Source organism: Cyrtonyx montezumae, unplaced genomic scaffold (assembly GCF_038088225.1).
Source record: "Cyrtonyx montezumae isolate F1298 unplaced genomic scaffold, pur_monq_1.0 scaffold_4, whole genome shotgun sequence".
Taxonomy (NCBI): Eukaryota; Metazoa; Chordata; class Aves; order Galliformes; family Odontophoridae; genus Cyrtonyx; species Cyrtonyx montezumae.
In genome coordinates this window covers 7,407,534-7,420,203 of record NW_027072045.1, presented here as the reverse complement: position 1 = coordinate 7,420,203, position 12,670 = coordinate 7,407,534, and the positions used below count along the sequence as shown (strand labels likewise).

At 42.3% G+C, this 12,670-nt stretch overlaps 1 protein-coding gene across 3 annotated transcripts in view; it reads right to left on the bottom strand.

Annotated features, from left to right (window-relative positions):
* Positions 1–12,670, bottom strand: part of CCDC186 (coiled-coil domain containing 186) — a 134,826-nt gene that overhangs the window by 15,551 nt on the left and 106,605 nt on the right. The window contains exons 1-2 of one of the 3 annotated variants that reach the window (XM_065746009.1): positions 12,194–12,243; positions 167–875 (exon numbers count right to left, since the gene is read on the bottom strand). In XM_065746009.1, the coding sequence (XP_065602081.1) occupies positions 167–861 (695 nt within the window). In that variant the 5' untranslated portion in view covers positions 862–875; positions 12,194–12,243. Of the gene's footprint in view, positions 1–166; positions 876–12,060; positions 12,083–12,193; positions 12,244–12,670 lie in introns of those variants that run through there. The other 2 variants (XM_065746010.1, XM_065746011.1) reach the window with 2 other exon arrangements.

The following is a 12,670-nucleotide window of genomic DNA, read 5'->3' as shown; positions in this document are numbered from 1 at the left end:
GGTAAAAATAATTCCTCACTTAAAGGAAATTCTTTAAAAAGTCATGAACTGTACCTAGAACATCTCACAAAACACTAGCTGTTTCCTAGCAAAATGCCATACTCACACAACCAGAATTGTTTGGTACATATCTCAATATTTGCGATGAGAATACTAAAACACTCACTTCTTTATAGTTTGCTCCTGCTCCAGGTATTTATCTTGCACACATTTATCGAACACAGCCAAGGCATGTTCACCCTTCCTCACACCATTTGGGCACTTGCATTCTTTGGAAAAGTCTGTAGATAAGAGTTCAGATTCTATTTCCTTCAGCAAATCCTCCTGTGAAGAAGTCTGTTGTATTGTGGAAATAAGCTTCTTTGTGCAGTCTGTGTCATAAGGGCTTTCCGAGTAGATTTTATCACTAGATTTTCTCACCAAGTCCGATTCCTCCCTTAGCTCCTGCAGTAATTCTATTAATGATTGTTCTGTCTGATTAGTTTTTGGATCTTGTCCAAATTCTTCACTAGATAAACACCCTGTTTCCATAGAGCCTTCTACCCTCCTTTCAGAGCAGGTATTGGTGCTGCAGTCCTGCCCTTCACTGGGGTCAAGAGCAGTACACTGCTGCTCCTGCACCTCCGTCAGGCCGCCACCACCACTCCTGTCAGCAGCTGCTGAATCCTGGTCCGAGGGCAACAACCTCGGTTCCACATCCAGCACGCCAGCTTCATCTCCAGTGCAACTGATACTTGAGCAGCCCTTCGTTCCAGATGTTCCACCAGGCTTCTTGTTATCTGGGCACTGATAAGAGGCCTCCGCCGACAGGACAACCGGCTCCAGTGTGCTCTGCATTCCTGACGAATGCTCCTCCATCATATTCCTTCAGAAATCTAGAAGAACAACTCATATTAGACAACATATTATGATCCAAATTAAAATTGAGAAAGGAGAAAGAAAGGCTACTGGAAAGTAAAATTCAACTGGCAGAAATATTTAGACAAGGGTTATTAGAATTAATAATTAATCCAGAATGAGTTCAAGTAATCATTCCTGGAAAAAAATAAAATAAAATCAAGACATTATAAAAAAAAGAACAAAAAACCTCAAGAAACCTAGCTTTCATTTTCCTGTGTGTGATTTGAAAGCAGTAATATGCCCTCACTCACTCTCTGTTTTAAACAAAACAAGGCGACTTCCTCATCCAGGCCGGGAGAATGCATTTCCTTACTGTCACAGCCTCACCTACTTACTCATACAGTAAAACATATCTGTACCCAACAACTTAGAAGAAGGAACAGGCTGAGGGTGACATTCTCTTTTCCCCTTGCAAGCAACAGAAATCCCTCTGAATGAGCACAGATGGTCTGTGGCAGATCTGCGCTCTCAAAAGTAGATTGCAGAGCAAAAACTTGAGGAGCTGAAAAACTCTGTAGGAAGTGTTCCTTTTAGAAGGACACCACGCTGTGATCCATTTAGCCAGAACGTTTTTAGAAGAGCCTGAGTAGAACGCTGCATCTTTTTCAGCATCCCAGATGGTCAGGTGTCTGAAAAGGCTGCTGGCATTTTTAGCAAACACATGAAGCCCTCAACATACTATCTCCATCAGCAGAGATGCATTACAGCAGTCGCAACTTCCAGGTGCAATCCTGTCCTGCTAATAGTGGATAAATTAGTCTATGTATGAACAGAAGTATTTTTTTCCTTCGTTTGTAAATTCAACATTGGCTTTCCAACAATGAAAAGCAACTTTACCATCTTGCAACATGAGGCTCTCTCTCTCGTATTTCACACAACCACATTTGTTCAGCTACGTGCTCCAGACTGCACTTGGACTCAGCCTGAAAGGAAACCCTCTGTACTGTTTGGCTTCTCCAGGCCCCCTGCCTTACTAAGTAAGGCAACACTAAGTAATGCATCTTTATACTATTAAGACAGAGGGACCCATTATATCTGGGACTTATTGCTACCACTGTCATCTTTCCATTACTAGGAAGAAAATCAGATAAGGAAAAAAAGCAGGAGCCACAGCTGAGCTGCTTCTACCAGGAAATCCTAGCAAACAAGCCCCACCCATTCATCAACAAGAGGAATGTAAATTGAATGTGGGACAGAGTATGAAAGGGAACATGCTGTGGTAATCATCACCAATCATCAAATGACAAATCTACACCTTAGAGTAACAAGCAGGACACTTCTCCTTTTTGGTTTCAAACCAAATCTGAATGATACATCCCCCTGAACAGGACAAATCAATAGGAACAACAAATGAAGCAACAGAAGAAAACAGAGGTGAGAAAGAGAGTGTTTTTACACAATAAACCATGTGAAAGGTTCACAAGATGTACAAGGAAATCTCTTCTGATATCAGAAAAATCCACAACCCCTCTCCTTTGCTTCCAAATATTTACACTTCAGTCAGTACTGGAGCCAACAAATCCATCTACTGTGTTTGCGCAGCCAAAACAAGTGCTCCTCTGCTATCCAGCTACTTTTTGATAACTTCTCCCAGTAATGAAATCGCAGGGTGCCATCATTATTCCAAAAACAAACAAAACCCACATCAGCAAGGAAAATGAATGCAGACAGAAGAAAAATTATGCAGCTTGACAGCAGCAAAACAGAACTAGCTTCTACTTAACTAAAAAGCTGTTAAACAATGATTAGAGACCAGCGGATTTACCAGTCAATAACCATGAAATAACATGCAAATAACGCAGCTGTTCACAATCCTGCCACAGGCAGCTGCAGGCCCTGCACTCAACAGACCTGGCTGTAGAAAGGCACTGCGTTACTATGAAGCCAATTTCTTTCTATGGCAGTTACTCCAGCATTAAGTCCTTGAAAGCACTTTCTCTGGAATGATCAGTGTTTTTGGCTTATTTAAAGTCTTTTCTGAAGTACTTGCTGAAGTTTTATCGAATCTCCAAATCGCATAGCTGTTTGATGTGTTACTGCCTCAAAGCTGTTCATCGCTGCCCAGCTGCTGCAGTTAACTCCCACAGGAAAAGAAGTGGTAAAATTGGGCATGAGAACTTCCAGGTTGTCATACCCAAAACTTCCAATCTACTCAGCAAAATGGATGGCATTTCTCTTCATATGACAGCAACAAGTGAAGAATAGAGACCATGCATTAGAAAGAACACTATTCATCTTGTTATTTCCTTCAGGAAAGATGACTGAATTAATATTAGAGACAAATCTCTATGGAAGCACAAATGAAATTTGCATAATTCAAGTAATTACAGAGCAATAAAACGCCACTGACTCCATGTACGATGGGCTATTATCAACTGTAAACAAAGTATAGGTTTTGAATTAACTAATGGGGAATTCAAACAGTGCCTACGTTCATCTCTTACAGCATGAAGAGTAAATTATGAGGATTCAGTGCCTCCAGACTTGCTCTACATATCAGTGCTGCCCAGAACACAAGTTACTACACTGAAAGGGTTCCCAGCCTTTCTCATGCCAAAATACAGGATTTCACATTTATCCACTCAAATCTATGTGAAGCTGTTCATGCCCTAAACATTTTCCCCCCCTACTGCCACTGAATAGTTTTCATATTTAAATTACTGTCTTCTAAACAGAAATAAACCTTAATCATGGATCAGAATTCATCTTTCTACTGGACTAAATGCCAATGTCAGTCCACCTTGGTGTCAAACAGGTCTCCTGGATAACCCAAACTTGGCACATCCACTTCATGCACCAAATTATAGAGAAGAGCAGACAAAACTGCAGTAACAGTTGTCAAGAAAAGGCTCCCACTTTGTACATAAAACTCTTCACTCTGAAGCAGCTTGAGAACATCACCACCAGCAGCCAGCTGTAATGAAATGTTATCAGTTAACATCAAACATTGAAACTTAGCAGATCTCAAGCCAGGTACCCAATTAGGCAGTAATTGTTTTGTATCCACCCTCTGCTATCTCACATATTGCTATAAATGCCTTTCAAAAGTTATGGAAATAATAAAGTTATGGTATCACTTTTTACATAATACTGCATGGAGAAAAGAAGATACCTGAGTGATCTGAGTGTATCTTACGCTATCTTCAGAACATGCCATGAACAATCAAAAAAAGCAAATCAACTGCTTTACTTAGCATGATGTTGTTTGTGCACGAGGGCAGGCCTGCCCCAGAAGTCAGTGAAAAACAAGTGCTGCCAGGCACACACTGCATCCTCCCACCTCAACCAGTAGCTCTGCTCCTTCCTCACTGACTCAATACCTGAGCAGCACAACAGAAGCGCCCTGCTCTTCCATCACTTCCCTACGAGATCTGACACCAGCACACTCCTCTGCTGCCCACAACACAGCAGGATGTAACCACCACAAAGTCTCCATGAGACACCCAAGGCAAGAACTTCTCCAATTACCATTTGGAGATTAGCTCAGTCCCAACGAGCCTGCCTACATACCTGAATAGCCAGTCACCTCTGCTGAGTGCTGCATGTTTGGAGCAACAGGTGTCACATTGCCCAGGCTGAGAGGCTCCCTGCTGCCTGCAGGGCAGGCACTCACACCATGGGTCTGAGCAGCCCTCCTCACACCTCACTACCTGCACGCATCTGTATCAGGTTCCTGCCCTACTCCACAAAGCCAAGCAGGCAGCCGTCTGTGCCTTCCTGCAGTGGTAATGCCCGATTCAGAACTCAGTGATAGCAGGAACACCCAGCCAGCCTCCCCTGCAGCACAGGCAGGCCCAGGAACTGAGCACAACCCATCCAAATGCCTCACTGCATTTTTACACTACAATATTGTCACGCTCACAAAAAAGCAGAACTTGGTTTGTTCTTCTTCGTCTGTAGAGCCTGCTTTGATCCTTGCAGATGTGTTCCTTAAAGCAGTAAGTAGTCTTCCTCCATTATCTCACAGTATTTGCAATAATTAAGTTTAAATCTGCATCAGCACATTATATTCAATATAAATATTACATTAGTATTTGGAGAAGTAGTTTAACTTCTGCCACAGTACACGGAACATCAGTGGCTACCACTGTAAGGCTTGCAACCTTTTCTCATACTAATGTAACTGAGACGTGCCTGCCTGTCAATTTTGCTTTCAGCAGTTTGGCTGGGATTAAAATCAGGAAGATTTTGATAGCCTGCAGATACAATGAACGAACAGCACAGCAACTTCTAAAGGAAGACATGTCTCACAGTCTTATGTGAAAGCAAAGACTCAGGAAATGAGCGGTATTTTTTTCACTCACTGTCTTCAGAACAGAGAAACATCCTCTATACACTGCTAATCAAGTGATAAAAAACCCTAATGTGACAGTCATTCAAGCTTTTCAGTTAAGCATCTGATACAAGACAGGTATTCACTATCCAGGGTGAGCAAATACCTTGTCCTATAAAGTGACAAAAAGAGAAAAAGCCTCCTAGGTCCCCTTCAGTAGCAGGCATTGCAAACAACTGTTAAGCCCTGGCCTCAGGGGCTGCTCACAGATAAGGTCTGAATGTACAAAAATGCTTGCAAAACTACTGCATGTAAGAAGACAAAATTTAGTCTACTGGAATTCACTTGGATTACGTCCATTTACATTCCACTGTCTGCAAGAAATCTAACTCAAGGTTTAAAATGACTTGAAAATCAAGTCAAATAACATTTAATATTTAGCTACTTTAACAGTACAGACGTGATTTGTAAACTACCAGCAAGTAAGATAAAGGTCTTAACTTGTTCCACCAAATCCAGCCACTAGGCAGAAAGTCAAGCAGCTCTGTTTCTCGTATTTGCTCCCACTTTGCAACCGGAGCATATTCTGTGCTACACCATGTTAGTTTGAATTCTGAAACAACGTGCATATATAATTACAATACTGTTATGATGATGTGTTATGCCAGTTTATAATTCTATTTTTAAAGGGAATAGAGAAAGAATTACAGCAGAGGCAGTGATGGTATCTCTGAACATTTATTTGACTGTTTATTCATCCAAGATTTATTAGTCTACATAAAGCAACTGTGTAATATGCAATCAGACATCGCTGTTAATAAAGGTATAGCTATTAGAACACATGCTACCAATGGAGAGCTTCCACAGGGACAACTCTAGCTAAAAGATTATGAATAAAAAATACTTCAAATGATACCTACATTGAACCACCACTCTAATTTCTCTATTCAACTTAACTAGAAGAACACCATTTGCAAATTTAAGAATACTGTTTTTTGTGTTTTTGTATTGAGAGTTAAGTTCTATCTTTTTAACTTCAAAGTTTAAGCATTTTCTCCTTCCTGCTCTCCTCTTCTGCTTCATTCTGCCTATTTTCAATCACAAAGCAAAAACCAATTCTCAATTCAGAGTCCATTCACTGACCATGCAAAAAAAAAGTTGTTTCTACAGCATGCAATCCTCCCCTTTCCTCAACGCATTCTGCCTTTGGCTGTCTATCAGGTAACCCACTATATCATTAAAAATCTTCACTCTCTGCTATGTATTTCCCAGCCACCAAAAGGTAACTCACAAAGAAAGAAATTCCCCATGTGCTTCCCACTGTCTGCACAATCCTAAGGGGGAACACAACCTCCTGCAGGCTGCTGGCCTGATGCTACAGACACACACTGAGAACTCCGTACACTTCAATACCATGACATTTCAAACTGTCCTTTCAGCCTCCTTATGGAAGACAAGCATAAAACTCTTCTAAATCTCAAGACTACAAAAAACTTCCTGAGCAGATGCACTATCAACGTTACATTTCATAAAACAGTTTGACAAGGTAAGAATGGCATGGCGTGGCCCAACACCGCAGAACAAAGAGGCTTTATTTTCAGCCCATTTCAAAACGAAAGGAAACTAGATGCAGAACTACAGAAAATATTCCCTGAAGTTAGGCTGTAGAGAAAATTTATTGACAAGGAAAAAAAGAAACTGTATCTTGTCACCTAGGAACTGTCTCATTTGGACTTTTACCAGAAATAGGGCAAAGAAGGACAGAAGTATGTGCCTAGGGTGGTACTGTAAGCAAACAGACTGGCTGTTAAGGTCTCTTGAGATACAAATCACTGCTGGAACAGAACAACATATCTAAGCTCCAAAGTGCAGCTACACAGTGGAGAAACTGGGACATGAAAGGGAGGGAGGAAGGGAGCAGTGCCTCTGAAGTGCACACATATAACAAAGATTTGTTCAAACCAGATTTTAAGATTTTTTTTTTTAGGATTTTAACAGAGTGAAGGTATTGAGATAAGTGACCCTGAGGCACATAAGCTTCTGAAAGAAGTAAATATTCTGCTAAGCATAGGTTAAAATGATAAATGTAGTCCACTGAACACCAGACATACCCAACCACACATTAGACAACGCAATGGTCAGTTGCCATCAATTATATCAGTTCCCTTCAACAATAAAGGGTTCACATCACTCATGGATAGATGCTTTCCCACACTGCTGTGCTACGAGACCTTGTAGAGCCACTGGCTAAGAGAGCACCACCTCCTCTTCAGCAAAACAGCATGCACAATATTAAAAAAGTCACAAAACCACAGTTCTCACATCATCAGCCATGAACATGTGCGCTCTCCACCTCTGGAAATGTGAAATGCATCCAGACAAGTTTATTCCAAATACTGTAAAACTTATTAAAGCAGAAGTATAACCTAAATTTACAAAGTTTTCTTCATTTCGTATCTGTCACAACAGAGTACTCAAACTTTCTTCAAGGAATGGACTGCAGTTTAATGACCCAAAGCTGCAATGATGTATTTCAGAGAGTAGGTGGGGAAGAAGGGGAGAAGTGATAAAGTATTTCACAGTAGATGGTGCCAGGAGTCAACAGGGTATGAAGTATGATGACCAGGTCAGGTGAATGGACAAGTAACAGCAAAACCTGGCGCCACTGACACAAGAAGCCCACACTGCCAGAGGTAGGGATCTCAGGATGGATGTTAATATTAATGGAATGGAATAGAATGGAATAGAATAGTTCAGTTGGAAAGGACCTTCAAAGATCATCAAGTCCAACTGTTTGACTACTTCAGGGCTAATAGAAGTTAAAGCATGTTACTGATGACATTGCCCAAATGCCTCTTGAAACCCACAGATGTAGGGCATCAACTACCTCTCTAGGAAGCCTGTTCCAGTGTTTGACTACCCTCACAGTAAAGAAACGTTTCGTAATGCCCAATCTGACCTTCCCCTGGCACAGCTCAGTGTGGTTCCCCCCCTACTATTGGTTCCAGGAGCAGAACCCAGTACCTCCTCCCCTCTGCTTCCCTTCCTTGGGGAGCAGCAGAGAGCACTGAGGTCACCACCTCTCAGCTTCTTCCCCAGGCTGATAATGTCCAGTTCATTTGACTTTCAGCTTTTCTTTTTTTTTTTTTGAGACTGTACTCTTACAAGACTAGCTAGGAATTTTTCTGTTTCTGCTCTCTTTATTCTTGTTTTATCTTAACTGAGGAAATCTATAACTTTCTGGTAAAAAGAGCTTTTGAGCCACAAAAAAACCACTGTAGCCCCCCATACTGTAAACTAAGTAAACACTGCATGCCTCTAAATAAAGCCAGTATACTTAAAGGAAAACATGGACCTATAGAACTCTTCCTCTGAACTTGCTTCTCAGCAATTATCTCTACATCATAATTTGAAATCATTATTTCTCAGTCCTTTCTCAGGCTCTGTACTGGACCAATTGCTGCTGCTGTTATTTATTTAGTTTTTCTAGATGGCATCACACCAAAGTAATCCTCATAGGAGATTCATCATAAAAACCAAAGTAAACACCCTTAAGTGGCAGTCTGAATTCAAACTGCCTGTAAAACTCACTAACCTTCCCTATCTGAAATGGGTTCTGAAATCACAGCAAACTATAGGAAGAGAAACTTATCTCCTCCACTGCGCTACTCAGCTAAATCAAAAGGGACAGGGACAGAAAGATGCACAAAGCCAGACATTTCACATAAACTAGCATGTGACATATAAACTCAAAACAAAAAAAAAGCAACCTGCTCTCTTGGTTACATAAGCAAAGCAGCACACTACCCAATTTTAGAAGCGATGAAACAACAGAATCAGGAACAGAGTTGAAAAATATCAAAACATTTAAGAGAAAGACAGAAACTGAACAGTTTCAGAAGAAATTATGTTCACCAATACCGCTTGCCTCCCATATAAAATGGACAAAGGATGGCCATGAAATCTTGTGCAACCAAAATACAGGAAGGACATCAGCATACAAGGTAGGAAACAGAAGTCTCAAGTCTCACCTGTGCTGGACTCTCCCACCATTAATTTTCACCCTATCTCAGATACAAAAAACTGGTTCTAAATTAAGCAAAATACACAGGACTCAATAAGATAACAGCCAGTAGTGCTGAGAGGAAAGATGTAAAATGATGCTGTCCCACCTACACTGAAAAGCCAGAGGGCTTCACTGCAGATAGGATTTGTGTGATTCACAGTACAAGCAGTAACGCTGACTGCGTGCTGGGACACTGAGTTCTCCAGTGCAGATATAAACTGACACAGCTCCCTGCTTCAGCTCAAAGACTTGCTTTAAATTCTCAAAGAGAGAAGCAGACGTGTGTATACACAGTGGATACTCTCAAGATCTCCTTGTTTTTATCAGATTATTACTTAAGCTCAATCGTTTCTCTTTAAATCTTTATATAAATGCTGATTGTGCGGGCCCATGGCAGTGTCAAGGTACAAAGCTCAGTATCACCGCCAATTCTTTTAGCATGAGTCAAGTACTTTAGAAGATGGGGATTACTCATATTTCAACTTTGCTTAAGTCACAAGTTGAGTAGCTGAGCATTGAATGAATTCTTTCAGTAGTAGAAAACCCAGTGATATCTTGATCTCTTTCAAGGGTTTAATATTTTGGTCATATTATCTCCACATATGGAACCAAGTAACAGCACAACTCCAATATAAAGTTTACCTGTTAAGGTTTGACAAGTGGGATTGGATTTGCTCCTCATTCTAACACAAGTCACCAGGTATTCTGAGAGGCTGGGGTTTTTGTTTTTCATCGTAGCCATAAGGTTAGAAGCTCCTGTGTCAAGGAAAACCCATTTACTAACAAGGTCCTTTCCCTTCAAACTACAAACAAAGCTTCAACAAACATGGGATTATGCACAGACTTGTAATCTTATGTTGGTAGAGTTTCTTCAGTACATAACTCTTTTAAGCCAACTGGTCTCACTCACCTACAACACTCAGCAACAGATGCAGTACCAGAAACAGCACCACTATAACCTTGCAGGTTTAGCATCACTCCCTCAGCTCTATCCAGAACAAGGCTCAGGCAGCAGCCAGCTACTCACTACAGATATCAGGTCTGCATTCACGTTCTGACACTGATATGATCAGTCATGCAAAACAGAATGCATTAAGGGAATAAATGCAAATTATGACTGAGATCACAGTGTCGACAAAGCACACATTCTAAGGTGGGTCTTCTTCTTTGTTAACTAAATAGTCTCAGCTGTAAGTTACAAATTAGAGCACTGACAGACCTCACAAAACTGTAGTGTCACGCAAGATCTTGCAATCCATAGCTATTTTCAAGTGGCATTTCCACAACATACAACATGGCTGAAAAATTCCAACCACAGCATTACCATCTCCCTGACCTCTGTGTACTGAAAAACACCACTCATGAGCATGGTAAGGCACTATTGTTTCCAAAACTTATCTCCTTGCAGGGTTCCTCCAGTGTCCCTGAGGGAAAAAAAAAAAAAAAAAAAAAAACAGGCAGAAGTCTTTAAAGATCTGAATGAGTCAACCGTAAGCCCTAAAGAGGATGAACTTCAGATAATTAATATGAGAGGAAATATTATCTACAGCATTTCAAGCACTTCTTGAAGTTAGGATCATGATCTTCTGCATTTTCTCTCTTTAAAGGCTGATTTCTTTCCAAGGAGATTTTTTCTGCTTTCATTTGAGGCAGCAGAGTCTCAGTCTATGGCTTGAAGATCAGTTATCCAGTAGGCTTTCAAATACTGTTTTTTGCTGAGAAAAATAAGCTCAGAACAATCCAAAACAGAACGAAGTATAGGATGTCACCAACTACTGGAACCCAAATATTAACAAAAGTTGCAGATTTGTAATCTAGCACATAGCCTTGTGCCTAATAGCAATAGGGCATCCTTAAAAGTAAATAGTATTTTTCCACAGCTCTTTAAAAAGTCAGCTTCAGGAAGTTCAATATCAGCCTATGACAGTGATAAACAACATAGCTATGAGGACCAAAGAAAACATTGTCTGTATTTGACTCCTCAGTCCTCACCACTATGAAAGAATAAACCTCATCATACCAATAAACACCTGTCAACAATACCAAATCAAATAAGCCTTCTGAAACAATAGAAAATATTGTTTTAAAGCCAAGGCAAGGGCAACTGAAGGATTTCATAAAAAGGACTCAGAGGTGATAACTAAGTTTACTCTTAATGAAATGAATGGCTTTATAATAAGGCTGGACTGCCTCTTGATGCACCTTCAGAATTCCAGTTTATTTTGCTTTTAAAACTCAACAATCTCTTTCTAAAGTGAACAGCAACATAAGCATTCACAGGAGTCAGTAATTAGAATCATTACATTTCCTTTTCAATAGAAAAGGAACAGCATCTTTCAAGCTGCTTCAACTGTAACCTTACACAGAAAAACGGGGAGGGGGGGGTCACACGTGGATTTCTCAGCTAGCTAATTGGAACATTTTAACTCGTGAAAACCAAGTTTACAACACAAAGCAGAACAATGACAAAATCAGATTACCATGCTTCCTATCTTAGGATTTCAGTCCTACACGAAGTCCTGTTCTGCACAACCTCCTTGGAAGCACACCTGCATCAGGCCACCTTAGCATTCCGTTTGCCAGGCCATAAACCCAAACCCATATTCCCACACCACAACCACCTCGCTGAAGTCACAGCAAAGCTTCCAGCTTCCAAACCCAGAAGGGCAAGCAGCTCCCACAGACGCCAACTACAGAAGCAAGGACACTACCGCAGCGCTGCAGCAACACTCCAGAACACAACCTTCCCACCAACACACGCCAGCTGCTCACCTTCATAACCGCACCCCACACCGCTGTCACCCCCCCGCCCGCGGCCTACCTCCGTGCCCCCGGGAAGCCGCCTCTCCCCGGTCCGGCGCGGCCCCCGAGCCTCACCCCGGCCCTCTCGACCGCCCCCTCCCTCACGGAACCCAGCGGGACCTAGAACCAGCAGCACACGAGCACCCACTCACCGTCCTTCGCCGCTCGCTACGAAGCGGGCGCAGAAAGCGGCGGACGCCCCATGGCCGCGCAGCGCCGCCGCCTGACACATCAACAAAGATGGCGGCGGCGGGGGGGCGGGGCCGCGGGGGCGCGCATGGGGCCGCGGGGGCGCGTAAATGGCAGGTGAGGGCGGGGCGGGAGGTGCGCTCCTGATGGTGCTGTCCTGCGTGTGTGGGCCTCGCACGGAGCGGTGAGAAGTGAAAACGTTCTTCGCTTTGCCCGCAGCCCCACCGGCGTTACTCATGTGCCCCTCGGCTCTCTCAAAACACCAGACTTGTGCCAATCTTCCGTCTCAACGCCGTACCCTCAGGGGCCAGCTGCGTGTACTTAGGGAGAGATAACGCCGGCAGCGCGGTGATCCCCTCCCTGAGCTGCCGCAAATTAAATGGGAGCGATCCAATTACGTTCCCTCTGGGTGAGCCTGCAGCTGCAGGCGGGATGGAAAG